This window comes from Ixodes scapularis, unplaced genomic scaffold (assembly GCF_016920785.2).
Source record: "Ixodes scapularis isolate PalLabHiFi unplaced genomic scaffold, ASM1692078v2 PGA_scaffold3__209_contigs__length_174095766, whole genome shotgun sequence".
Classification (NCBI taxonomy): Eukaryota; Metazoa; Arthropoda; class Arachnida; order Ixodida; family Ixodidae; genus Ixodes; species Ixodes scapularis.
The window spans coordinates 126,450,374-126,475,383 of NW_024609868.1; the positions used below are offsets into that span (position 1 = coordinate 126,450,374).

The window sequence follows — 25,010 nt, forward strand, 5'->3', positions numbered from 1 at the left end:
TAATGGTTATTATTGTTATTATTAAACCGGTGAAACTACCCGAGATTGCAGTCAAGAGAAATGAAAAGCTTTAGAGTCTAGAAAAAGGCACGGGCAGGGAAACACAAATTCCGCCGAGTTTGAGTTCCCCTTTCTGTGCGGTGCCTTTTCCCGTCAACTCCAAGTCCCAAACGTCCCAAACGAACGAAACCAACGAAACTGCCGTGATCATCACGATACATGAAATAAATGCGGCTCTTTGGAATTGTACAGCTACTTGCGCCATCTATGTTTTGAGCTCACATTAAGTCACGTGCTCGCCACCGTCTTGCCATCTGCCGCCTGCCGAGCGAAGCGCAGCAAATAGCGGAGCGTCCGCCTTGGAAGGCTTGAGGCTTGAGAGCTCGTACGAGTGGCTGCTCGACCCCCGAGTGTGTGTTCTGCAGCCAGCGGTAGCCCACGACGCACTAGGCATCCCAAGTACGACTCGATTTTGGCCAGTTCCCGCAACCCCGGGTACTTCCAGCACAACGCACAACGATGGCCGCACGCTCGCCCGACCACAAAATTAGCAGCAGCCGCAGCATACCCACGAGGCGCGTTGTCATCAACGACGCCAGTCAGCTGCCCATCGACTACAGCTCCACGCCCGGAGGCACCATCTTCTCCACGACCCCCGGAGGTACTGTTGTCACGCCTCTTATCGCACGCGGGCTTCCGATCAGCCGTTGGCTGTCGCGCATCGTGCTTCCCGAGTGCACCGTATGTTCCGCGTAGGAGCGGGACCGTGTTGTTGCGCGCTTCGACCTCCAAATATAGACAGGCCGTCCGAGATGCACCGTCTCCGAGATGAGTCCTGCGAGCGCTCGGAACTTCCGTGGCCGAACCCCTTCGGCAGCACCCCTTGTCACGGGTTGTCGTCGGCGGGCGCGGCGGCGTCGCGGCGTCACGCGAACAGAGCAGACGGGCGAACGCTCCGCCGCGAGCACGTGGCCCCCCGTCTCGCGCGAGCTCCTTGAAGGTCAGGGCGCGAGCGAGCAAACGAGGTCGGAGAGAGCTCGTCGGTACGGGTAGTGCCAACACCACGGTAGTGGCAGGCTGGGACCCTCGGAAGCTCGCTCTCTGACCTCTGAACGCCGCACTCAAGCCCCGGCGACCGTCTGTTCGCTCCCGACGCTGCTGCTTATGAGTCAGCGTCACCTGTGTTCGTGACACGGAGCAGACGGAGCAGGGCGCTCGCTCTACACCCGCGGGGCGTTCTCGCGTTGTGGACTCGTGGAGGGGGGTGCTGTCGCAACACTGTGACGCTTTCTGCGAAAGGGGGGGCCACGGTGGAAATCTACCACGGGGCTACAGCTACCTTAGGCCCACGGCTGTTGGGGGTACACGCGGCTCGCACAACTCAAAAAGAACGGTGTAGTTCGTGTAGGGGGACCATACTCGGTGTGCAGGAGCAGGAACCCGACTTGCTCCACCGAAGGTTTTATTTTTTCCTCCCAGATAAAGTTTTGACGGAACGTGTTTAGCGTCGGAGAAAGTGACGCAGGTGATTGCGTAACTTTCCCCGCATCGTGCGGCTTTCGTGTCAACAGCGCGCAGTATTTTACCCGTGTCCAGAGGCCTGGTTTGTCTCGCCGTGCGCCGCATTTTCTCATTCTTCAACCCTGCACGCGAGTCGGGGCCGGAAGCTCAAACCCTACCCGTCGAACGCTATCACATTTCGTTCGAGCAGACTCCAGACCGGGGCAAGCATTTCGAATCGTCGAGCGATCGCGCCCAGCCCCGCAATCGCCGACAGATCGACGTCGTCCTAATCGTACCGCGTTCTTTTACTTTAGTTACATTTTCCCCCGAGGCACGTTATACATTATACATTGGCCTCATAAATAAACCAATGCTATTGCACACTGTAGAAGGACAAGCGAGTGAGAAAAGCGCGTCATTGAAATGGCGTACAGGCACAGGGGGGCGGGGATCCAGCTGGCTCGCAGTCGTGCACCGTTCCAAACAAATAAAAAAAGAAAGTTGGAAAAACAACGAGTGCCGACTCAGTGGAAAACAACTTTAATAAGTGTTCCCAGTTGTGGGAGTGGGTGGGGGGCCTCTGTTCGCCTGATAGACGTCTGGCTGGAAGCCAGGGACGGTCAGGCCGGAAACGCATAAAACTGTGGGGGCTTGATTTCCACCAGTCCCACTTCTTCCTGTTATGGAGCATTCAGGTATACACAACGGGTTAGAAGAGAGTGACAGATGTCCCGCGGTGCAGAGTTCACTACAGTTGGCAAGGCGTCCCTTGGGCTCCTGGAAGAGTTGAATAACGGTCTGCATGGTTGTCCTCGGTCTCGTCCTCGTTGCTCATTCACCTTTATGGAGCATTTACGTTGGTTGTTCGTAACACTGCTCGCCCAGTGCCGCATAGATCATGCCACACATTGTGCCATGTTGCAGCTCGTATTGGCGGAGGACCGAAAAGAGGACACATGCGATTCATATTAGGTGTTGCATGATGATGCATGTGACTCGTACAGCTCCGTCTTAGATTTCAGCATGTCACCGTACTACTCTTTCTTCCACCTAAGTACACCTTATGTTTGGGAATGGCAGCAATCTTGAAGTCACTCCGTTGACTCGTTTTGTCAATTTGAGAATACACGGTAGTGCTTGAAGACAAGGTTAAAAGGAGAACTGGACTCCACTGTTTGCTAACCTTCAACTGTTTCACATAGCTGGAATTTAGTGCACAGCGGTGTCCAGTTCTTTTCCTTTACAGTTGAAGGTTGATGCGCAGTGCTGCCCCTGTAGTTCTTCTTTTGTCCTGGTCTTCGAGCACTGCCATGTGTTCTCAAATCCAGCACCAATTTGCCCAACAATCAGCACTGCACAGTGTTCTCTCATGTTGCACTTAGTAAAAACCCCTTTACGGAGAGCAAATATAACACACCTCCTCTAATTTCGGTAACAGTCGGTTAGCTTGTATGAGATACCTTTTTTGTGAAGTATCCTTACAAACCTCAGGTTAATTATTGGAGTAAACTAAAATGCAAAAAATTTAGATGATCTCTTTTGTATTTGCTTTGGGAATGCATGCCAGGTTCACAACAAGGTTGCAGCACCGTGTACTCTATGCTGGACAGAAACCTCCTTGAGAACGTCCCCCCACGGAGATTCCTTCTGTTGGGCATTGTTTGGACATCCAATCATTGGACATGATGAACCTTGAAGCTGGCAAGGGTCTATTGCTTTAGATATCTAGCCATGGAAATGGGCACAGAATGGCTTACGCAGGGACACGAGCCAAACCAAAAGTCATTTAAGAGCAGAACTTTTCCAGGAAACTAAACCATAACTGAAACTGGAAAAAAGTTTATTGGCTGCTGGTGTATTGAAGCGGTTCAGCATTAACAACATTTTGACAAAATATTTAATGGAGCTACTTTCGAGGCGTGGTCTTCAATCACAAAGTGTATTTTCATGAGTTGCATGCCATGGGCGAGTTGTAGAGTTGCAGACCATATGGGAACGACCCCTGTGTGAGTTTTGTATCATTGTACCAAGAAGTGGGAGTGACGTTCAATGCCACACTAATGTGAAATTTTGTTTCGCTTGTCCAGCGACTCTGAAATGCTTTCTGTAGTGTGTGCCTCATGCGGGTTAAACATGTGTTACCATATTTTCCAGTCATAGTCCATGGACTATGCATGTTTGAAAGCGTAAAATTTGAATAAACGATCTTAGGGTGCAGGCTACCCTAAGATCATTCATTATGACAAGATATGACACATTTCGTGAATTGCGGTATTTTAATGATGATTTATGCATAATACAAGCTTTTTTGTGAACTAACAAAGCAAGATTTTGTAAAGATAGGCTGCATATGAGACTTTTTCATGTGCTTACTCGGCAGTGGGTGCGGATTATCTAAGGAAAAACATTTTTAAATATCGTACTTAGTAGGAAGTGTTTCATGTCTGAGCCTGTAACTTGCATTTTCAGTCTTTAGATGTTGGATATTATAAGATAGAAAGTGCACATAAATGCACACCAATTATTTGTTTTTCTTAAATTAGGGAAAAAAACAAAATCCACCAAAAAGCAACATTTAAAACAAATTTCTTTCCAGCATATTGCACACTAGTGCTACCAAGTTGACATTGATTGTAACAGATACAATTCACCGTGATGCTGCCTTCTTGGGATGTCTTTATTTGTTTATTTAAAGTGCCCACTAACAGCTGCAGCTCACCCATTGGTGAAAGGCTCACCAATATGTGACCTGAAAGGCTCGAGCATCAAAATGAGGGTGAGGTCACGTTTTCTGCTGCAGTAGTTCCGGAAGGCTTGGTGCACTGCTGTTGGCATCTTCGCATGTTCTTTTCTCTTTCATCGGCTGTATGCACTGGAGTTGCACCCGCACGATTTAGATACCTTTAGTCACAGATTAGGTCTTGAGGTTAATGCTGCTTTTACACCAAATAGTGTTCCAAACAAAATGGAAAAAAATAGCAACTTTTTAAATCTGCTAAAAACGATTAATTTGATTTAAATCACTCTAGCTAGAATATAATAATTCTTTATCTCTGCATGTATTCCTAAACATGGCAGATTGATTGATCTATCCATCCAATCACTTATAACAATCTGGAAAAAAGAATTACTGTAAATTTAAGGTATAGTTTAAAGGGGCCCTGCAATCATATTTAAGCATCTACCTTTTTTGCGGTTCCCACGCTTCTTGGGGTTCGGGCAAGCCAGCGGGCACGGAGAGAGTAACTAAATATTAGTGCGTCATATTTTAACCGGACGAGGCGGAAACCTCCTTCACCGACGGGGGCGACCCGCGGTACCGAAAGTGTGCAAAATGTGACGTCTTAGGTCCTGGGCTTACTACTGGTCAGAGCCGCTAAAAGGTTCTTTTTAGTCGAAATACAAAATATAAGCGGCGCGAACTGTTTCAATTATTTACAAAAGTAGTTTTTGTTCAGTATTTTAGATCCGAAAAGAAACGAATGCAGTTTATAAAGTACGGAAACAAGAAATGACCCGTCGACATGCCCGCCACCAAGCGGTGGAAAAGGCGACGCATACTAGAAAAGAGTAGTGGGATCAGCCGCCGACACGGAAAGGTCCCGGATGTATGCGGCGGCGCTGTGGTCATTTACGGACTGGAGGATCCGACCGGCTCCGAGCGTTCCGAAGGCCTTCGGCGAGAAGTTTTGCCTTGCGGTTTGGCCGTTTCGCGGTATGGCAGCGCGAAGTGGCTCCCATTCTGAACTGATCTTTACCCCGTGTTTGCTGTCGTTTGTGGCCAATGAAGTGTCATGCCGAATTAGTCTTTAATCGCGCAGCAAATGCAATGAGAGCCGCTCTGGCTGCCCGCCGCATACAGCCTATCCAGAACATGAGTTAGTGGTGCCCTCTCGCGCTGTCGACACGGAGTGCAGCAGGCGTGAGCGCTCGCGATGAGCCCACTACCCCTCCTCTAATTCACGGCCGCTCAAGCAACCAAGGACGTCATGGGGGAGGTTATTTTTTGCTTGGTTTTTATAATTCTAATTTGCCTATAACTTTTAAAATAAAGTGAATTTCGAGAAAATAAAAATTTCACTAAGTTATAACGTCCAGTGCGCTCAGGTTCAGCGCAAATTAAAAACCAGTAAAAAGTCCTTGCAGGGCCCCTTTAAGTAACTTTTAATATATGTAAATCTGCCGAACTAGAACAAAAACCGCATGATTTTTTAGTTGGCTAAAAGCTTTATTTGCTTCTCTTTCGCGTTCTAATTTGCTTGCAATAATACGTGACTGTTCAAGTTTTCATTTCTTTCACGTTCTGATTTGCTCGCAATAGGGCTTATGTAACAGGTAAACAAAGTGGAAGGTAAAAAGAAAGCCCAATGCTCCGATTTGTTCAGCGTAATATGAATATTTATTTTTTCTCTATGATTCTTTGATTTTAGTTCAAAACAAATGCACATAAAAAGCATTATATAATAGACAAACAGTAAATAAAAAAACAAAAAAAAAAACTTTCCTAGTTATTTTTGAGGGAAATATTTGATTTAAAGGGATACTACAAAGAAATTTTGGCACTTCTTTCTTGGTCTATTCGTGTTCAAGGAAGCAGTATCACATCAGACACACCAATCTCTTGTTGAAAAAGACACGAAAACAAATTAAACGATTAGCAAAGAGCACCTGGTGGATGTCGCTAACACCTCGTTTGTAATGCTTGTCTAGGAACCTTGACAGGTAGTGACGATAACTGTCTTGCTTCCGGCCACGACGAGAGAAGAGCTGAAGGAGGAACTCCCCTCCCCCCGAAAATCTCTTTTATGTGTTCCAGAAGTCGCTATTGTCCCTCTACAAGATGATAAAATATTATCCCGTCACTCAAAATTCGTACAAAAACAGCTTTGGGGTTAGTTGCGATGGCCCGATCGCTGGCGTGCTTCGGTCGCTTCGGTGGCTGAAACAGCTAGGACATCTTGTAGACATCAACCTACGTCACGATTTAGCCGGATATCGCATGCTCTCCGCTGGCTACTCTTCGAGCGCTTGCCAGAGTGGGCCCTTTATAACGAAAAATACAGCCATCAGGCTCAAAATACGAACATGCGATTGTCATTTACCGATGTTGGAAATCATATTCAGCCTATTTCTGAACACGAAAGGTATATTTCATATTTCGTTGAAGTATCCCTTTAAATCGTCATAGTAAAACATGTCTTATTTAAATCACAACTTAAATCATGATTTAAATCATCTTGATTTTATTCCCCACCCTGGTTCCAAATAAACATTTAGCACTACACTCAGAAGACAGCTTGTGCAGCTGCCTTTTCTCATAGTGCTCGAATAGCCCATCACTGTGTTCTGCAGGATCTAGATAAATGACAAAGCTAGAAATAAATGTTTTCACTTTATGACTTGCACTGTGTCACATTGCAAAGTTTATAGTGAGGTCAAAGATCTGTTTTTGATCTCATAACTTGCCCTAGGCAAATAAACAAATAATGTCGCTAAATTGTGATTGACAGAAACAATAGCAATAAGTAGAGCCCTGCATATCCGCGAATACCCGCGGATATCTGCAGTAAACTGGCAGATGCGGATAAAAATTAGACAAATTTTGGCGAGTTGCGGATCGGATCCGGGTGTCAGGGGCTGCGGATGCGGATGTCCGCAGATCCGGATGTAAATTTTTGCCTGGTGGCATTCAGTTCGTCGACTGAATGCCACCGGGCAGTTCATGGAAAAACCTGAGACGTTTCGTCACACACAACCCTGCTATTTTCGTAACAAACTGTTTGTGTCTCGCCTGGATTACAGAAGGGAGGGGGCATGGCTTGGTTAAGCACGCCTTAGTGAATCGCGCGCTAGCTTTTAGCGGCTTAGTGAAGAAATGCGTTGTCGACAAGATGTCACAGGGGCATATGCCCACAAAATGTACAGCGTCGACGAACCATGTGTCTATGAAATGTATGTCCATGAAAAGTTGTCCACAAAACGTATTTCCACAAGATGCGTTACGAAGAAACGATAGGGATCCTAAGAAAGATCCGATTCTCACTGAAGATTGTTTCAGTTAGTGCAATCCATCATGTCAAAAATGCTGTCTATAGAAAAAGTAAAGAATGCAAGGCATCAATCGTCTCGAGAAAGCTAGTATTTTGGCAGGGAAAGAGCGGAAGACTTTTTTCGGGCAGAGTGTCGCATACTCCTGGGACAATCACACAACTGAGATAATTTTTCTTTTGACGCGCAGTGTCTCGGGAAGGCTGAACGCTTTTAATATAAATACAATGAAACTGATAATGATAAAATGACATCCCCTTTGAATGGTGACCCGAAGATTTCTTTGTAAAAAGATAAGCAAACAACTTAAAAAGTGCAATTTGTATTTTTTTTTTTTTATCGTTTCATTCATGCTTGATGTTCCGATATACGATGAGTGCCTAGATTGTAAGTCGGATGTGGTTCCATATTTTGCGGATCCGGTTCGGATACGGATACATAGATGCGGATCGGATACGGATACAATAATGTAAAAAGCTTGCAGATGCGGTTCGGATGCAGATACAAAGTCTGCGGATGCGGATTGGATGTGGATATTCAAAGTGTTATCTGTGCAGGGCTCTAGCAATAAGGTATTTAAATTACCTAGCTTGGCAAATGGAACCAGCAAGTGAGCTCTGTTTACTTATTTTTTAATGGAAATTGCTTACACTTTTTCTTGTACAGGGGAATAAGGCTCTATTGTGCCAGTTCTTTCACGATTGTAACCGTTGCAAGGAAGCAAGTGAAATCATAAGTGCAGGGGTGAGGTGTAGCTCAGACAGGCATGAGCTATTTTGCGCAACTGCCTCTATATCTTGTAATGGGTTAGGCTTTGGTGACTGCACATGGTTTACATTTCTTGTTGACACTCAGGCAAGGTCCTGGTATATTTGGAGACATGTTGAAGAACCAGTACAATAGATAAGTGTTTTTTTATTGCGAAAGCATTATTTGTCCTATGAAGCGAGCCGATGTCATCAGTTTGAAGCGCGCCAAACGGCATTTTAAATCCTTTCTCCAGGTGAAGCTAGCTCCCAGCTATGAAACCACACGAAGGTTAGGCTTTGGTGACTGCACATGGTTAACATTTCTTGTTGACACTCAGGCGAGGTCCCGATATATTTGGAGACATGTTGAAGAACCAGTACAATAGATAAGTGTTTTTTTATTGCGAAAGCATTAACTGTCCTATGGAGCGAGCCGATGTCATCAGCTTGAAGCGCACCAAGCGGCACTTTAAATCCTTTCTCCAGGCGAAGCCAGCTCCCAGCTATGAAACCACACGGAAAGCCTAGACAACGGCACCTAGTTTCCCTGATCCCAAACTGATGGATTTCGGCTTCGGTGCCATTGGCTGGCGCACAGTGACGAGGCTCCCACTGGCCGCTGCACGTCAGTTTCAACGACCGCTCACCCCATGGCGCTGCGTGCCCGTCAGCGCACCGTTAACACTGAGCATCCAAGGTCAGAGCAGCGAGGAGAGGGCGCGCTGTGCCGTCGACACAAATACGCTGCAGACAAAATAAGGGAGCGGAGGAATGACGTGCATGCTTTCGCATTCACAACTCATGAGAAATGCTTATATGTACCTCGAGCTTTCTTTTTTCTTTTTTTTCATTTGTGTAGTAGAATAAATTTATATGAGCTATTTTTAATTTTCAAAGATATTGAGTTACTGAACTATCTGGTATACCGTTTGATATGTTTAAACTCTCTGCTCCTAAAAACATATTGGCAGTTTCAGTATTAAAAAGGTCATTAAATGATTTTTTTAACTTCTTACTTGTTAGCTTTATCATCAACTCACAAATCACGCAGCGTTACCAAAGGTGCCGAGGCGAGAGTACCGCAAGCAGTTCAGGAGAAGGGAAAGGAGGAACTCCCCTCTCACTTGGACCTTCCTTTGTGTACCCACAGGTTGCCACTCTTCCCCTAGAAGATTAGCTCGAAATACGGACAGAAGTATCTTGTTTGGCCACTCACACTTGTATCTTTTGACATGTGACCACGCCCTTTTATGCACTCTCACGCGCAGAGAATGGGGTCAGGTGATAAAAGAGAGGATTGGTCCAGCAAGCACGTAGCTCCCACCACACTCTGTCGGCTTAGAAGTGAACGGAGTATAGTGAGAGTGCACAGTGACGCAGTACCGGGGACGGGCGACGTGCTTTAGGTACTGTGGATGTGTCGCAGTGAAATGGCGGAGAGTATTCAAAGGAAAGGAGGAACAAAATAGTCCACTAAGTTGTCAGATTTTCGTACCGAAGAGGCAAGCTTTTGAATTCTTACCCTCTTTCTTTTGTCCCACTAAACCAGCGATCTCAAACTCATTTGATTGTGCTGATAGACTCGTTGCCCGTTGAGGCAGAACAAGTTCTAGGCTGTGTAAACATACTCCCCAATATTTTTTTTTCAACATATGGCTTGCGCTTACAGCCTAGTAGCATAATTGTTGTACATTACATAAAGCTGGGAAGCAAAATATAAAGCGAAACAAAGGGCAAATGAACACATATAAGTATAAACTATGTAAGTATGTTTAAAGAGCAGGGCTACTTTTCGAGCAAAAAGTAATCAATGATATGAGATTACTATAGCGTGTGCAATTTCTAGCTCTCGAGACATGGGAGCCGGGACTTGTAGCCGGTTGCCTGCGGGCCGCATATTAGCGAGTCGCAGGACGCGTGTTTGAGACCCCTGCACTAAGCGATATGCTATTAGTAAAATCCCAATCTAAATTCATTTATCCCAGCCCAAAATTCATTTCATGGCCCCTTTTTAAATTGGCATTAGCCTTACTATACTCGCGGTCAGCTTTCTGTGGCAATCCGAAGAGAAGAGGAAAGTGCGTGTACAGTGGGGGGGTTGGTGCACCCTCTCCCCTTGAGTTGACTGCATTGCCACATTGCAAAAAACAAAAATAATAGGGTGGACTTAGCCTTGCAGTTTAGGTTGATCTGTATCAAGATTAGCGCAGCAGTGAATTGACAAAAAACTGCAACAAAGTCAGTAAGTTCAATGCTGTCCTGGTTAGCAGGGAAAGATAGAGCCTACGTTAGTTTCAGCATATAGCTGTATGAGACAACAGAATCCTTGTGATCCAGCAAGGCAGAGTCAGGGCCTCCTCACAGACCTCTGTGGGACGAAGCAGAACACAAAGATTGGATCTGCTTCTCCTTTATCTTGGCTTGGGATGATTGATCAGAATCATCCATTTGACGTAAATATTGTTAATAAATGTAGCAGTGTCTTGTAAAGTGTCTTTATTAAAGAGCCAAAATATTGCCAAGACATTTATGCCTTTACTTTAATATTTAACTTGTGTAACACTTGTTCACCCGTCGTCATTGCCATCATTTCCAAACGACACTAACTTTTCCGCAGAGGCGCAATTAAATGGCAAAATATTTTTTAGCAGAAATAGGGAAGAATAAGTTTACTTTAAAGGTCGACGTATGCTTTGTGCTTTCCCCTTCTGCCCGCCTCCTCCTTTCCTATATCCTCTCCACTTTTTACCTTGCCCCAACTTGGCTCCCCTTGCAATTAGGAGAGGGGGAGCGCTAAGAGGATTATCCTCCCTGCAGAAAACCGAGGCTGTATGTCGGCCTTTAAAAAGCCCCTAAAAAGAAAAAAAAAAAATATTTTTTTTTAAACCGTCTGGTTGGGACATGTGTCAAAAAAAATAATTTGATCAAAAAAAAAAAATTGGAGCAATTTTGAATAGCAAAACGCGATTTAGTTGGCAGTCACCTCCTTTCCACTTGTTTTTTCTCTCAGCATTTCGGGCGCATGGAGGAGAGGTGGATCGGCTTCGCCTTTGCAATTGACATGGTCATTCCAGAATGACCCGTGACGTCATGGACTTTGCGTGCAAAATTTCAAATAAATCTCTCGCCATCAATATTGCCCTCCAAAAAAAAAAAATTTTTCACATAAAATTATTTTTTTTCGTGTGTCCCAACCGGGCTGTTAAAAAAAAAAAAAAAATCTCTCTTTCATTTCAGGGGCCCTTTAAAGGGATGGTGAACCGAAATTTGGATTTCAGAAAAACAGTGCAGGAGCTGTAGGCGGGACGCTACAATCTGTACAGCACTACTCGTGAGGCGGTATCTCGAATGGACAACCATATTTTTGGAAAAAAGAGGTCGAGATTGAATGAGGCCGACGAGGCACATGACGTCAAGATATTTTGTTTCCTCCTCTCTTTGCTTCGCTCCCTCAAGGCGTAGAGACGGAGAAGATGCAAGGCCGTTCCCTCTCCTTCTCGGAGAAACATGACATAAACAAACCTGTCAAATGAGCCTCCTTTTCTTGAAAAATACGGTCATCCGTTCGAGATATCGCTGTATGAGTGATATTTTGGTTTTTGTACCATCCTGTTGCATGCTTTTGCTGCCGTGTTTTGTGGAATCCAAATTTCGGTTCAGCATTCCTTTAAGGAAAACAGACAAAGAAAAAAAATGTCCCTTTCCTACGGGCTAATCTCGTGTGAAACCATCAAATCATGTCAAGGGCCGCTGTGGCATTTATTTTAGCAAAATCGGGTATAAAAGCCAAATTTATTATTTTTTCTTGCCACTCGTTTTTTCGATCGTAATAATTGCCACCTTCTGAATTGATTTTGCAAAAAAAAAAAAAATTAGTGTATAAAAAAATACAATTTAAATTTTAGTTATTTTAGCTATTTTATTGCAAGATATGCTTTTGATTTCACTTATGCTGGGGCTGTGGAGGGGGGCCTTAGACCATCCGTTAAAATCAGTGGGGGGTCCGAGACCCCTTGAGACCCCCCAGACTTTAAGCCCTGATGGTACAAGTGCTTTACCAGTGTTTAGTTAGGTTCAAGTCAGTGCTGTTCTTAGTGTTGTCTTAGCGCTGCACAGTATGTTTAAACCAGCCTTAATACTGAATATACACATGAGGAAAAAAATGGCCATGCAGAGTGCAAGTTCGCCTGCTTCTTGCTGAGGGTTTGCAGCGATGTCAGGATGCCAAGCCCTTATTAGCTAATTTTTAAAAAAAATGACGTTGAGCTTTGCATTGTTCTGATGTCCCCGCAACTCCCGTACTAGAAGCAGACGACTTGCTCTCCGCATAATTTACCATAAGGAATTTTAGCAAATATTTTGGTCTAGAACATGTGGTAGCACATTGTGCGCTCGGATAATTCAGAACCACACCGAGTTGTTTTGTGTGTGAGTGTTGCAAGAAGAGATGCGAAGAGGAAGCATAACAGGATGGCCAGTTCCGGGGCTGGGGAAGGAAGAAAAAGAAAAAAGGAGGAGGGGCAGCGAGAAAAAAGCAATGAGATGAGAGAGAGAGAGAGAGAAAGAAACAACAGCAGAAGTTGGAGCTAAAAACCACGTGCAATAAGGTATTGAACTTTAGTGAAGTAAAGAGAAAAATCTTCGGTACTAACTCTTAAATATGTCAGCTTGGACTTTAGAATTAAACTTGAACACGAAGAAAGGAAGGACAGGAAAGGACAAACAGCCGACTACCAACGGTGTATTAGTGTAAAGTTTTTCCTATTTAGAGTCCAAAGTTGAGCATGATAAACCTATTACATAAATAAACCTATTGCACTAATAAAGATCACTACCAACAAGCTCGACACTTAACCGTTATTCGGTGCTAAATCGAGTGAAACCCGCAGTGCTAGGCATTTTTATCAGGATTCCTTGTGAAATGAGTGTTTAAGGTGTCTAGCAGACCAAAACCATTGTAGTACTTCCTTCAACATTTGCGATGCTGGAGACCATAAGCGAACGCCGGATGAAAATCGGCATTGTTGTAGCGTCGGTATGCTTGCTGTCCTCTTTTTGCATTCATTAAATTGGCCCTATGCCTGGTCACTGCGAAGACATAAAGATTGATGGTTGGTCGTTGCTCGGTGTCTGCACCGCCTGCACGTTGGAAGAAGGCGGAAACGTCCGCGTAACATTTCAGACTTCCATAGATGACTGCGTTTAATTTGGCTGAAACGTTGTATCATCATTAGTTGTGGTTTCGGCGATTGCCTTTCTATTTTGCGACAAAATGTTTTTGTAAACGGAGAATGCAGCCACCTGGAAAATCTTGAGATATCCTCCGTGTCGTCCAGACTTTCGTTTAAAGACAGGCTGATGAGGATTTTTTACATCTAGAAAGTGTGAAGGCTTGAACGTAGGCATTGTCAAAATCGTCTGTATGTTAAGTTTTGCTTAGACTTCACAAGTAGTGCACCACCACCTAGAAGATGAGGCCTTTCCTCCCCAAACGTCGTCACTAGTGAATCTGTGCAGCGCCGCCTAGCTTTTGTCAGCGTCGCCGCCAGCGCACCGTGCAGCGACTCTCGTAAATGGAGCTTTGGCGCGCTTGCCCCTCGGAGTGGCTCGGGTATGCCCTAACGGTGACATAATGGACAGGCCTTGTCTTCCAGTGCTATTGGAAGGAGCAACCTACATTCGCCACAGCTTGGCCCACCGCCGCACGCTGTGTACACGAGAGTATAGGGGAGCAGATAGGAAAACTAGCGGAAAGGACATCGTCGGCGGCGTCATGTGGCAACACTTCCGTCTCTAAGCTGGCTCCCGGAAATGCCAACGATGCCGTCGTGATGCCTTTGGCACAGAGAGAGAGAGAAAGAGAGAGAGGGAGATAATAGATGCTGTATTTTGGAATCTTTGACAGATAACAGGCGGCATGACGCTCTTGGCATTTCCTGCGGCAATCGCTACAAAATAAAAGTGGCTCATGTTTACTTCTGCCCAATTTAAGTGTGTAGTTGAACTTGGGAGGAAAAAAAATTATATAAAGTCACAGCTAACTCAGTTTTTTTAATAAAGGCTTTAGCTTTTTCTTTTTAATGGGACACTGCATCTTTTTTATAAAATTGCGCGAAAGTGTCTGAATAAGCAATATATCACACTTCACGTTTCTTAACAAGTAGAAACAAACACATTTTTCAGAAATATTGCAGGAACATAGTATGACTGCAAGGAAGCCCGAGAAAGTGCCAATGGTTCGTGCACAAGTTCAGATCTGGGGAATGTATCTTACTCCCGGGAACAAATTGGGGAAAGACGGGACATGCAGTGTATTTTGAGTTGCATCTGGCGTTTGTTTATTCGTGAGCTTTCTGAGCTCGAGATGCATGTTCAGAACTGGAAGACTGGAAGACCTGTAACTGTCGGGGAGCTTCAAAGCATCTGGAAAAGTCGAGGGATCGTCAGGGCGAATCTCCAGAAAAGCGGTTAAGTCGGGGAAAACGACCGACATGGGCGGCGCAGTGACATGCAATGAAGCTGGAGGGTGTAACATTCAACGGCGTGGGCGTCCTTCATGTTGAGTGGCTATTGCCCGAGGCATTGCCGTGCAGCGTGAGCCATCGCTGGATTCGCCGAGTTAGATGAAAATAACCCAAACAGCCAGTGCAACCCGATCCTCACCCATTTCTTTTGTAATGGTGGGGGGATTCGAGCAAAACTTTCGGGGAAAGTTGAGGAATTTGATAAAAGAAATTTGGCAGACACCATGAACGGTCTGCATTTGTTTGTCTTGTCGGAACCGCCTCAATACACCGAGAGCGGCGCTGCCGCAGCTGCGCTTATGTAAAAGTTTCTGACGTAATATTGCTTAGTGCAATCTTTTTTAATTTTTATTAATTGGCTTAAACCTGTTGTACCTCGTGTGGTACAGGTTGGAGAGAACTTTATTTTTCAATTTTTTTTTTTACTCTCCACTTTGAATTCTGCCTATGCACTTTGCTCATTGTAGCAGCTGTAAGTGCTCTCGTTCACATCCATCTGGTGCAGAGGTAGAAAAGCTGGTTGCAAATCGAGAGGGCGTGGGTTCAATTCCTCTGATGGGATGCATATGTTTCTCTTTCTTAATTATTTATTTCCGGGTTATTAAGTAATGCTAAATTAATTTATGTTTTCGTGATATCCGCATGATGGTTCTTCGTGACACTCCTTCGTAGCGAACAATGTTGGCTAGGGGTAGGGGTTACATTGTCCTGCTTCTTTTCCACAGTGCTCGGTGTTTACCTAGCTCAAAGCCTGTGGACTGGACTATCTAAGCGATCTACTTCGATCCCATGTAGGGCCGAGATTGGCAGTGATGAGATTGCTGCGCCATTTGTGCCAAACTGTGACAATATCGCTAATGTTCATGAAACCCAGAGCACAAATGCGTTTTCGTTTTGTTGCCTCCAATTATGCACAAAAAAAAAAGAAAAAAAGATAAAAGCTTGCGTCTTGTTTCCTCCTCGTCTCGACCGGACTCGGCCACCAACATGTTCAGTCACGTGGCTGTGATGTAAAGTATGCCTTTCTACCAGAAACGGAAGTTCTTCGAGCTGAGCGAAGTAGCCACATCAGTTAAGCAAAGCATTGCGTCGAAACAGTGTTTTTGCATCAACGTTTCGACACAAGGACGTCGAAATGACGTCGCCTACTGAGGTTTCCACAAACGCCAATTGCTTCATGAGGCTCGTTGGTCCGTTACGCTTGTGCGATCAGTGCCATGGCTATAAATAGATTGCAGCTGAGTGAAGTGCAGCTTAAAATATTTCAGTATAGTGAAGGTATAGGCCTTGCTCCGTACGCCGGCACGCCCATGTGGCAAAACGAGCACTCGTCCGACGAAGGCTGTAGCAGTTTGGTGCCGGAACCGGCCGCGGAGGAGTGGCGATTCACTCGGCACGGAATGATAGGTTCACCTTTTGACTGCGAGCACAAAACGCTAAAGACAAAAGTAATATAAATTCCTAATGGAATTGCTCGTGGAGGAACCTCTCATGCTCTCGTTGACACTGTGACTTATGCAACTGGGTGTTGAACTCGGGCATTTCCGTCGAGGGTATATGTCGACGATTTCATCGTTTGTGAGCACAGTTTGAGTTACGCACAACTCGCATCCAATAGGGAAGCTAAATTCGACTGATGTGCTCAGAAAAAGGGAAAAAATTACTTTGCCACTGTGGATGTTGCGGTTACTTTTGCTAGGTTGTGCAAGCTGCTCCCCATTACACAAAAAGTTTTGCCACAACTCCTTTATTATTCCACAGTTCATACGCTCAGCTTCGTTGCGAGCGTTCGAGGGAGAGAGTGTAAAATATAGTCGCTTTTATTGGCCAAAATTTAATGCCAAAAGTTAAGATTTAATTTTTCTTATCTCACGTGCTAGTTTTCTTTTTAATCCACGAACAATATGCAGTCAGTAAAATTTGGTCTAAAATTGTTTCATGGTCCCTTTAATATATGTGATTGTATAATAAATGAAGCACCGCTGCACGGCAGGATCTTTACGGTAGGCCGGTGCGAATTTCTAAAGCTTTAACATCATTTCGATAAATCTGTGCAGGAGGCTGCCATTAAATTTTAGATGCTCTCCGTGGTTTGAGTGGCTCCCTCTCTGAAATCTAGGCTCTCTACTCCTCCCGTAGAGTACATTCCGTGCTAACGAAACTGCCCGTGTGTCGCAGGCTCTCGCATCATCTACGACCGGAGCTTCCTGATGCAGATGCGCAACTCGCCCGTGGCGCGCACGCCACCCAAGAACCTGCCACTCATCCCGGGGGTGACGGTGTCCTGCAGCCCAGAGTCCAAGCTGGCCGCACAGCCACAGAAGCCCGTGGAAAACGGCACCGCCTCGCCCGCCAAGCCCCCCTCCAAGCCCGGTGGGTGGCCCCGGGGGGCAATCTCTCTTCTGCTCATTTCTCACATGGAGTTCTCATAGTAAACCTAGGGAATAAGTTTTGAACCATGCTCAAAAGCACTAAAAAGGCAGACATAAAAGAGAGGACTAGCATGGGTGCTCACGTTTGTCCTCTCCCTCGTGTTTGTCTTTTTAGTGCTTTTAACCATGGTTCAAAACGTTCATCAAGAGCTAGCCCAACAACAAGTACTTTTTCGGGTGATAAAATCCACCAGCCTCCATGCATTTGGGTCACCTCAGTACGGTAGAGTGAAGGGGCGGACGTTTGTGGTCCCAGTTGGACCAGATTGCTGGCGACTTTTAATGCAGAATTGCATTCTTAGTGAAGCTAACTGTAATTTAGCCTTGTAAAGTGAAACGTGCCATGGTTTAAAACAAATGACCGGCTGCCAAACACTTGTGCCCCAAGCTCTGCTAACTGCACAACGCGACTGTAAAAAAAAAATAAAAACAGAAGAGACAGTGGAGAGGACTTCGAGGAGTGAGATGTTTCAACTAGACTTTACCAGCTGTGAAAGCTTAGAAACAAGAAGAAGAAGAAAACAAAAACTGTACGAAGGGAGGTTGTGGTGACGCTAGACACGGCGTCACGTGCCCTGACGGTTGAGATAGGTTCACACCTGCTACGTTCCTTATAAAACACAATTCTGTGTATGACAGTTTGATCGATAGGTCAGAATACAACTGCAGATTTTTTTTTATATTAATTTATTTGTTTTAGAATACTCTGGCTCTTCAGTGAAAGCCATACCAGTTAAGGTATAAAATGTTAAAAAAATATATATATATATTAACATGCATAAAGCTGTACGAAAATATGGCAGTAGTAAAATTTTTTAGTGAAGAAAACCGTTACCACATGCACAAGGAGCAGCAAGATATATTTTGCAAGGTTCGTATCTCGTCTTTTCTGTCCTCCGTTTCACAATAACTTGGCCAACTGTGGAGGCTAGGGCCCCACAACCCAATAAAAGCGTCGGAGCAAGGCACGTGACCTGACGTCACGGGAGCATTTGTCATCACGCCAGATGCGAGGTGCAAGGCCCGGAGAGACCGGCTGTCGTCTGTGAGCCAAGAGTCGTCCGTTAGCCAAGAGTCGTCTGCTAGCCAAGAGTCGTCTGCTAGCCAAGATTCGTCTGCTCCGAAACTAACCAATATCAGATGAAAATGCACCGCAGCAACATATCCATTCGCTATAATAGCCGGCACTTCGGAACAGTTCGTGAGACTACCATACGCTCAATTTAGCCACGAATCTGTGATGGGTGCTAATGCCAGGACACAGTGTGATGTTTTGAGCGGGAACGGCCATTTACAGGGCTGCGGTCGTCAACGGCCACGGTGCCACAAGGCGAAAAAATCAATCTGATACGGATGTAGCATTATTTTTTTGGTTTAAATATAATTGAAACTCGTAAATTTGTGATTATTTATTCTTTATTCTTCATATCTTCTCGTTATAGATGGAATCACGCAAGTTCAATTGCCGTTAAAAGAAAAAGTAGCCTAGAACTATTTTGTTTTTGCGGAGGGCTCTGTTGTGACGGTAACGAGGCCCCAGTGGCCTCGATCATGGAGTGTTATCACATGCCTTGCTTCAGCGTCCTTATTGGGTTGCGGGAGCCGCAGCCTCCACAGTTTGCCAAGTTATCGTGAAACAGAGTATAGCCTTATCTTGGAAGGAAACACTGGCGTTGCAAATTGCATAAAAAGAAATAAAGTTGACAAGCAGTCGAACCATGTGAACTTGTCGCGGCAGAACGAATGCGCCTAGCCTAACCTTTCATCAGCTATCTTCCTTTGCTTTTCCATCGCCGTCATTGTCGTTCTTTCTCTTGGAGCCATCGATTTGAACACTTCTGATTTGCTATGCTCTGCTCCCATATTTACCAGCCTGGTTTGTTGAACACTTTTACGGGCCTCCAAGGGTCGCTTCAAAAGTGTGGGGCGGTAAAGGCGGAAGTGAAGTGTGGCCATCGTGAGCAACGACATCGGTGGTCTCAAGAAAGAGGAAGAAAGCGACAGAAAAGCGTAGAAAGAAAGCAGGTGATCGGATAAACACATTCGTGTTGCTGTGAGCGGTTGCTGGAGTGCTTGTTGAATTTTTGTTTAATGCACTACACCAATGTTTTCCAGCACGATAAAGCTAAAAAGACTAATTGACATATTAAAACTCAAGACTGAGCCAAAAAAGGACAAAACACAGCAGCTTGAGACTTTGTGTTTTGCCCTTTCTTGCCTCTGTCTCGGGTTTCAGTATGTCGATTAACCAGCTTGTCTGCCTGTACAAGGCAATCCACTGATAACGATGCCACATATAACGATGTACTGCTTATAACGATCAATTTCTAGAATTTTTAGATTAGAAACGGTCAGTTTCTTGTCCTGATAGTACGATAATCGGTTTAGCGATTGAATTTTCGGGATCTCTCACTATTGTTACGAGTGGATTGTACTGTATTCGAGGACGGCTTTCTGTGGCGATCCAAAGAGAGGAGAAAAGTACAGTCAAAGCAAGCAAACACACTCTCTCCTCTAGCATTGACTGCATAGTCACAGTCCACGAGTGTAGTAACATTGACTAGGTGACGTATTTAACAAAAACAAAAAACACTGACTACTTTTTTCTTTGTTTTTCAGTTATAAACAATATTTAATTTTGGATACAGAAATCGAGTGCAGTGACCCAGGTATCGCTTAGTTTCTCTGTCCAAAATTAAACATTGTTTCTGACTGAAATAGATTGGTTGTCTATGCTCATCACCCATGTTTGTTTTTTTATTTTTTCAAACAGGAGTAATAGTACCACATGCTTGCACTAATTAGTAAGACTAGTAGATAGTGACCGTGCAAGTGGCATTCTGGCATTTCTCTGTCTTTATTATAGTGTGGCCAGCAACCTGGGCCTCCCCAGACCACCAGTGTCTGCCACTTTGTCCGTCGTTCCGATGCGGCTGAAATCTTTCTCCTCTAGATTTATTATGTTTATATAACCTCTATGCTTTCAAGTTTTGCCGCATGACATTGTGTTTTGGCTGCAGTTGTAGAATTTGGGCTAAACACGGCGGAGTTTGGGGAAATCTGGGAATAAGTATTACTCGGTGGACTTATTCTAATCACCTGTGTCACATCCCAGCACAGTGCTTGGCAAGCTTCAATAGGAGTGTGTTGTATTTTCTGGACTATAAGTCGTACCCATGTATAAGTCACACTTCCGTATATTGAGCCGTTCTCGCAGAAAAGTTGGTATATAAGTCACACCTTTGTATAAGTCGCACCTCTTTGCATGGTTCACGCGATGAGTTTTTTTCGTTTTACACGCATCGGTATCGCGAAATCGGGAGTTTCGCACAATCTGCTAGTTCACGCGTACCGTTTGATGTGCAACAACTTTGACATTTCGACTCACGAGAAATGCCCACAGCACGGCGCTGTCTGGCAAGGGCAATCGAGTGTTTTACAGCAAAAGGACCTAAACGCAGAAAATGAAAAGGTAGTCTGCTTTATTCGAGTGTATACATGCCGAGCAAATGGAAGTTAAACGTGCCAGACACTCGTGAATCAAGCTTTGGACCACTAGGCCTAGCCTAGGCCAAGTCGCGGAGACGACGTGAGCATCAGTGCGCAGGCAGATCGATAAATCTCGACGCGCTTCGTTCAGTACTGCTAAAAGATTGGCTAGCCGCAATCTTTCCTTTTACATCTAGCAACACGGCTGGAGCATGGTAGATAAAAGCTGCTCATCAAACGAAAACTAAGAAAGATACGAGAAAATTTTCTGTAATGCGTGTATACCAGCCCACTTGCTTTTCAGTGTTACTGGACTGAAGCAAAAGAATATGGAACCATGGTTTAATTAGGCAACGTCAATCACATGCTGTAAAAGCTTTATTTTCACTGTCTTGCCTACCCACATTAAGCCATTTCGGGAAACTGTAAAATATCAGATGCGGCATAAAAAAAATGTTTCATCATGGATTAAAAAAGATATAAATCACATTGTTGTATAAAATGCACCAAGAAAAATGTTTAAAAAACCACGACCTATAGACCGGAAAATACGGTATCTTGGATGTATGCAGGACTGCCTTGGCAAGAGGCAAAAACAGTTCTGCCAGTTGCAGTGGTATGTTGGGGTTTAGGCACCAACTCTTGTGAATCTGGGAATGGCATTTTGTGCTGGTAGGTCTTCTCAGGCTTTCAATGCCGTTTGGTTCTCAAAATAACCTAGGTATGTGTTGACGGCATATATTCACATTAAATCGCTCATCTACAGCTTTCCAGCATGCCATTCCTCATAGACAGATTGTGCTCTCAATGTTATAACCCCCGGCCCCCCCCCCTGTTTAATTTGCTTCTGGTTCTTCATAATTGATGTTTTCAATGAGAAATTCAATTTCATAGTCAGAAATCTGATATTTTACTAATGTTTTATGTTTCCATAGCTACAAAATATAGGAAAAACTGGAAGAAAGAAAATGACAGGATAGGGGGGTTGTTTATGCTTTTCAGCAGGGACACTACAGTGTCGTGTGCTTGTCAGCACAGGACTGTAGCAACACCTTTCGATAACAAGGCCATAATGCTTGGTCTTCAATGTACCTAGAAGAGGCCAGTGCGAGGCGCAGATTCGATATGAGTGCTGTATGGTGTTGTGTGAATATTCAAAATTTCGAATAATATGCTATTCGATATTCGCTTTGAGATGAATATCGACGGGATTTCTTGCATTCATAATTGCACATATTTTAGTCACTTGGACTCTCTCTTCAATGGCAATGAAGAGGGGGCTAACAGTACTTTCAAATAAATAAATAAACTGCGATATTAATATTTTTCAGTGTCGATCGTAGCGGATTAGTCCCGTTGAGCGTGCGTTTCTTACCGAGAAGTCGGTGCACTGCAGAGAAGTAACACCCGCGGAAGCAAGCTCCGCAGGTGTTGCTTTTCCGCAGTGTACCGGTGCACGTTAAGAAGCACACTGAACGGAGTAACCCGCTGCAATGAAACCTGGAAAAGTATGAACATTGCAATTATGTGCTTGAGATAAAACCACGCTTTCGAAGCATGGTGGTGCACGCGCACGCATGCCTGGTGTATTTAAAAACAAACACAAACCACATTAGCCCCTTAATTGTAAAAGTTTTTAAGCAAAATTTGTACCAATGTGGTTTAATATGGTTTGAAGAGCTGACCTCGTCATAAACCATGGAAACTGCGCCAAAAAAGGTGTGACAAGGCGAGCTCGTCATAAACCAGAAAATGGACGATCACTTGTGACGAGCTGAGCTCTTCACAAACCATTAAGGGGTTAAGGCTGATATCTACATAGCAGTAAAATTTTTTTAATTAATCCGGGGTTGTTATACAAGAGTATATGTTAGGCAGAGATGCCCTGACAACCTGCGTTCATCATTTGCAATTTTTTTTTTTAATTTGAGATTAAATGCAGAATATTTGCAAATAGCAAGGTTTGTAAATCCACTCAATTAGGTATAGCTAAGCATCTTCATAGGCTTAATTTTATGTCATATCTATCGTCTACTTGCCATCCCAAGGCATCTGACTTTTTGAGATCACAATCCATAAATAAAGTTAGTTTAAAATGAGCTTATAAATGGACAGGTGGAAGTTGGGAACAACTTTCAGGAGCTTAGCTGGGTTTTCGTTTAAGCATGGTGCAACAGTAGTAAAAGGCTTGGGGAAACTATTCAATGTTCGGTTAGAAAATGTTCTGCCAAAACCGCTATTTGCTTTGAATTTGCTTCAAACTCAAAATCCACTGTTCGCACATGACTATTGCTGTGTCATTGTCTGGCTTGGACTTATTGATGGAACACGAATCCCAGCCGATGCATCACCCGTTCTAATCCGTGCCCTGCACTGGCTCCTCGTAGAGGACGTAGGAAACCCAGCGCTATGGCGTGACTACCGAGGAAGTGTAAACTCTAGTGGGTTTGTTCCGTCTCTAACGGAAGGCTGTTTTCAACACCCGAGGTCCAGTGTCCCGCTGACTGCGTGACACACATTTTGCTCCGCCACACTATGTTGAGCAACGGAGTGCGCCGGCATCTGTCCCTCGTGCGGAGAGATCAGAATGGCGTTTCCTTCCCGTCGTCTGCTTTGCAGAGGGTTCCGGGGACGAGCCACAGTTTGCGATGGACATCTAGTCCGACCAAGTGCCAAGGGGACATGCCGCGGCCGCTGCCCCCTCTCGACCCCTCACGCCTTCCGGGGCCGGCCAAGCCATTTTTTGAGAAGACACCCAAGAGAGGCCATCTCGAGGGGACACGGGGGACGCTCAGCTTTCCAAGGCCCTCTCCTCAAGGGTCGCGGCACCTAGCTCTTTTTATAATTGACTTCCCGACATGAAACAAGTCGCCTAACCTCCATTGTTTTTTTTTTAATTTTTATTTGTTTGATTTGCTCGCTCGGGCTTTTTCTAATGTCTGCTCACCGCCAGGCAAGCGTTCGACCCACTCCGGTTGCAGGTGTGCCGGCAACGTCTCGTTGTGCTTTGTGGCCCACTTCCAAACGTCCAACCAACGCCGCTCGCGGACACGGCAAAGTTTGTAAGCAACTTTTGTGACACTCTGGTGTTGTCGTCGGTCGGTAAACGAATGTTTGTTGATGTGCGGCGCTCCGGAGTGTAACTGTGCTTCCGGAAGCCACTTCTACTGCAAGCGACGTTGGTTGGGCGTTTGCCCTGTGGGGCTGGTCGTTGGTGTCGTGGACCAACAACAGAGAACGTTTGTTGGCGGGCGGAACCAGGAGTCTCCGACGAAGTATGTTCCCCGTGCTTGCGAACGGGGCTGGTTGAATTCTTAGGAGGTGGCAACCTGCACAGACACTTCCAGAAAGGCGGGACTGTGTTGCAGTCCTCTCCAGATTTGAGATCCTCCCCACATCCTCTCCCATTCTGGCGAGTTTGGGAGGGGAGAGTTTTATTGGGGCAGACGCACCCAATTGCGTCGAAGCTTAGTGCGCGTCTTTGTTTTTGTTCTAAAGAAGGAAAAGTCTTCTCTGGCGTGGTTTTAAGTTTTTGTTTCATTGCTGTTACGGTGTTGGACGCGAAGAATTCTGGACGCAATTTTGTTGGAGTTTTTAGTTAAAGAGGGCGAGCGAAAGGCAACGAGAGTTGTGAATTTTTGTTGACTGTTTTGCTGACAGGTGTCGTTAGCATAGTTTGGGGAGAACAAAAGCAAGTTTGTTGTTGCATGCTCCAGATTGGAGCACTTTTCTTTTTTTCGAGTATGAGCGAACATTTTGGAATCTGTTGTCGGCTTATTTCCGAGCCACTCTTGAAGTATGCAATGGATGTGTCGGGAAGGCTGTTGTTAAATGCGAAGATGCGTGGGTAAAAAACATTGGTAAAATAAATAAAAAGTAAAAAATTGGGACACTCAATAAATGTCTGTTTTATTTTTCTCAGCCGATGCATGCCACACGTATATCAATCTGGGATGGGTGAAATGACATGTATGCACATTTTCTCATATGACATCACGTAGGTGTAACTTCAGATGAGGCACATTGTGACAACTTCCTCCGCTGCCTTTTTATGTTTTTGTTTTTATTTATTCAATACTGCCAGCTGCTTCTGGCCTCCAGGGCAGGAGTGGTTACATAGTTTTTGTTTTAATACATGTGACATCTCTTGACATGACATGTTTTTACACTGACTGAGAGTTGGAAAGCTGCAGACTTGTTTATGAAGCAACAAGTCCATTTTCTGATGTCAGAAGTCACCTGAAGTCCAACAGATTCTGTACTGT

The 25,010-nt window shown here is 44.8% G+C and overlaps 1 protein-coding gene across 1 annotated transcript; it reads left to right on the forward strand.

Moving 5' to 3' along the window:
* The first annotated feature begins 290 nt into the window (after positions 1–290).
* Positions 291–24,642, forward strand: LOC115324771 (eukaryotic translation initiation factor 4E-binding protein 1). Its single transcript, XM_029985401.3, has 3 exons — positions 291–661; positions 17,003–17,197; positions 23,365–24,642. Exons 1-3 carry the CDS (start codon positions 520–522, stop codon positions 23,403–23,405), a joined length of 378 nt encoding a protein of 125 aa, XP_029841261.2. The 5' UTR covers positions 291–519; the 3' UTR covers positions 23,406–24,642.
* The last annotated feature ends 368 nt before the right edge of the window (positions 24,643–25,010 follow it).

What these genes read in the sequence shown, in the direction of transcription:
- LOC115324771 (XM_029985401.3), top strand. Translation starts at nt 520, where the DNA reads ATGGCCGCACGCTCGCCCGACCACAAAATTAGCAGCAGCCGCAGCATA. An exon ending in CTTCTCCACGACCCCCGGAG is followed by an intron (nt 662 to 17,002) that starts GTACTGTTGTCA and finishes CGTGTGTCGCAG; the next exon opens with GCTCTCGCATCATCTACGAC. An exon ending in CAAGCCCCCCTCCAAGCCCG is followed by an intron (nt 17,198 to 23,364) that starts GTGGGTGGCCCC and finishes TCTGCTTTGCAG; the next exon opens with AGGGTTCCGGGGACGAGCCA.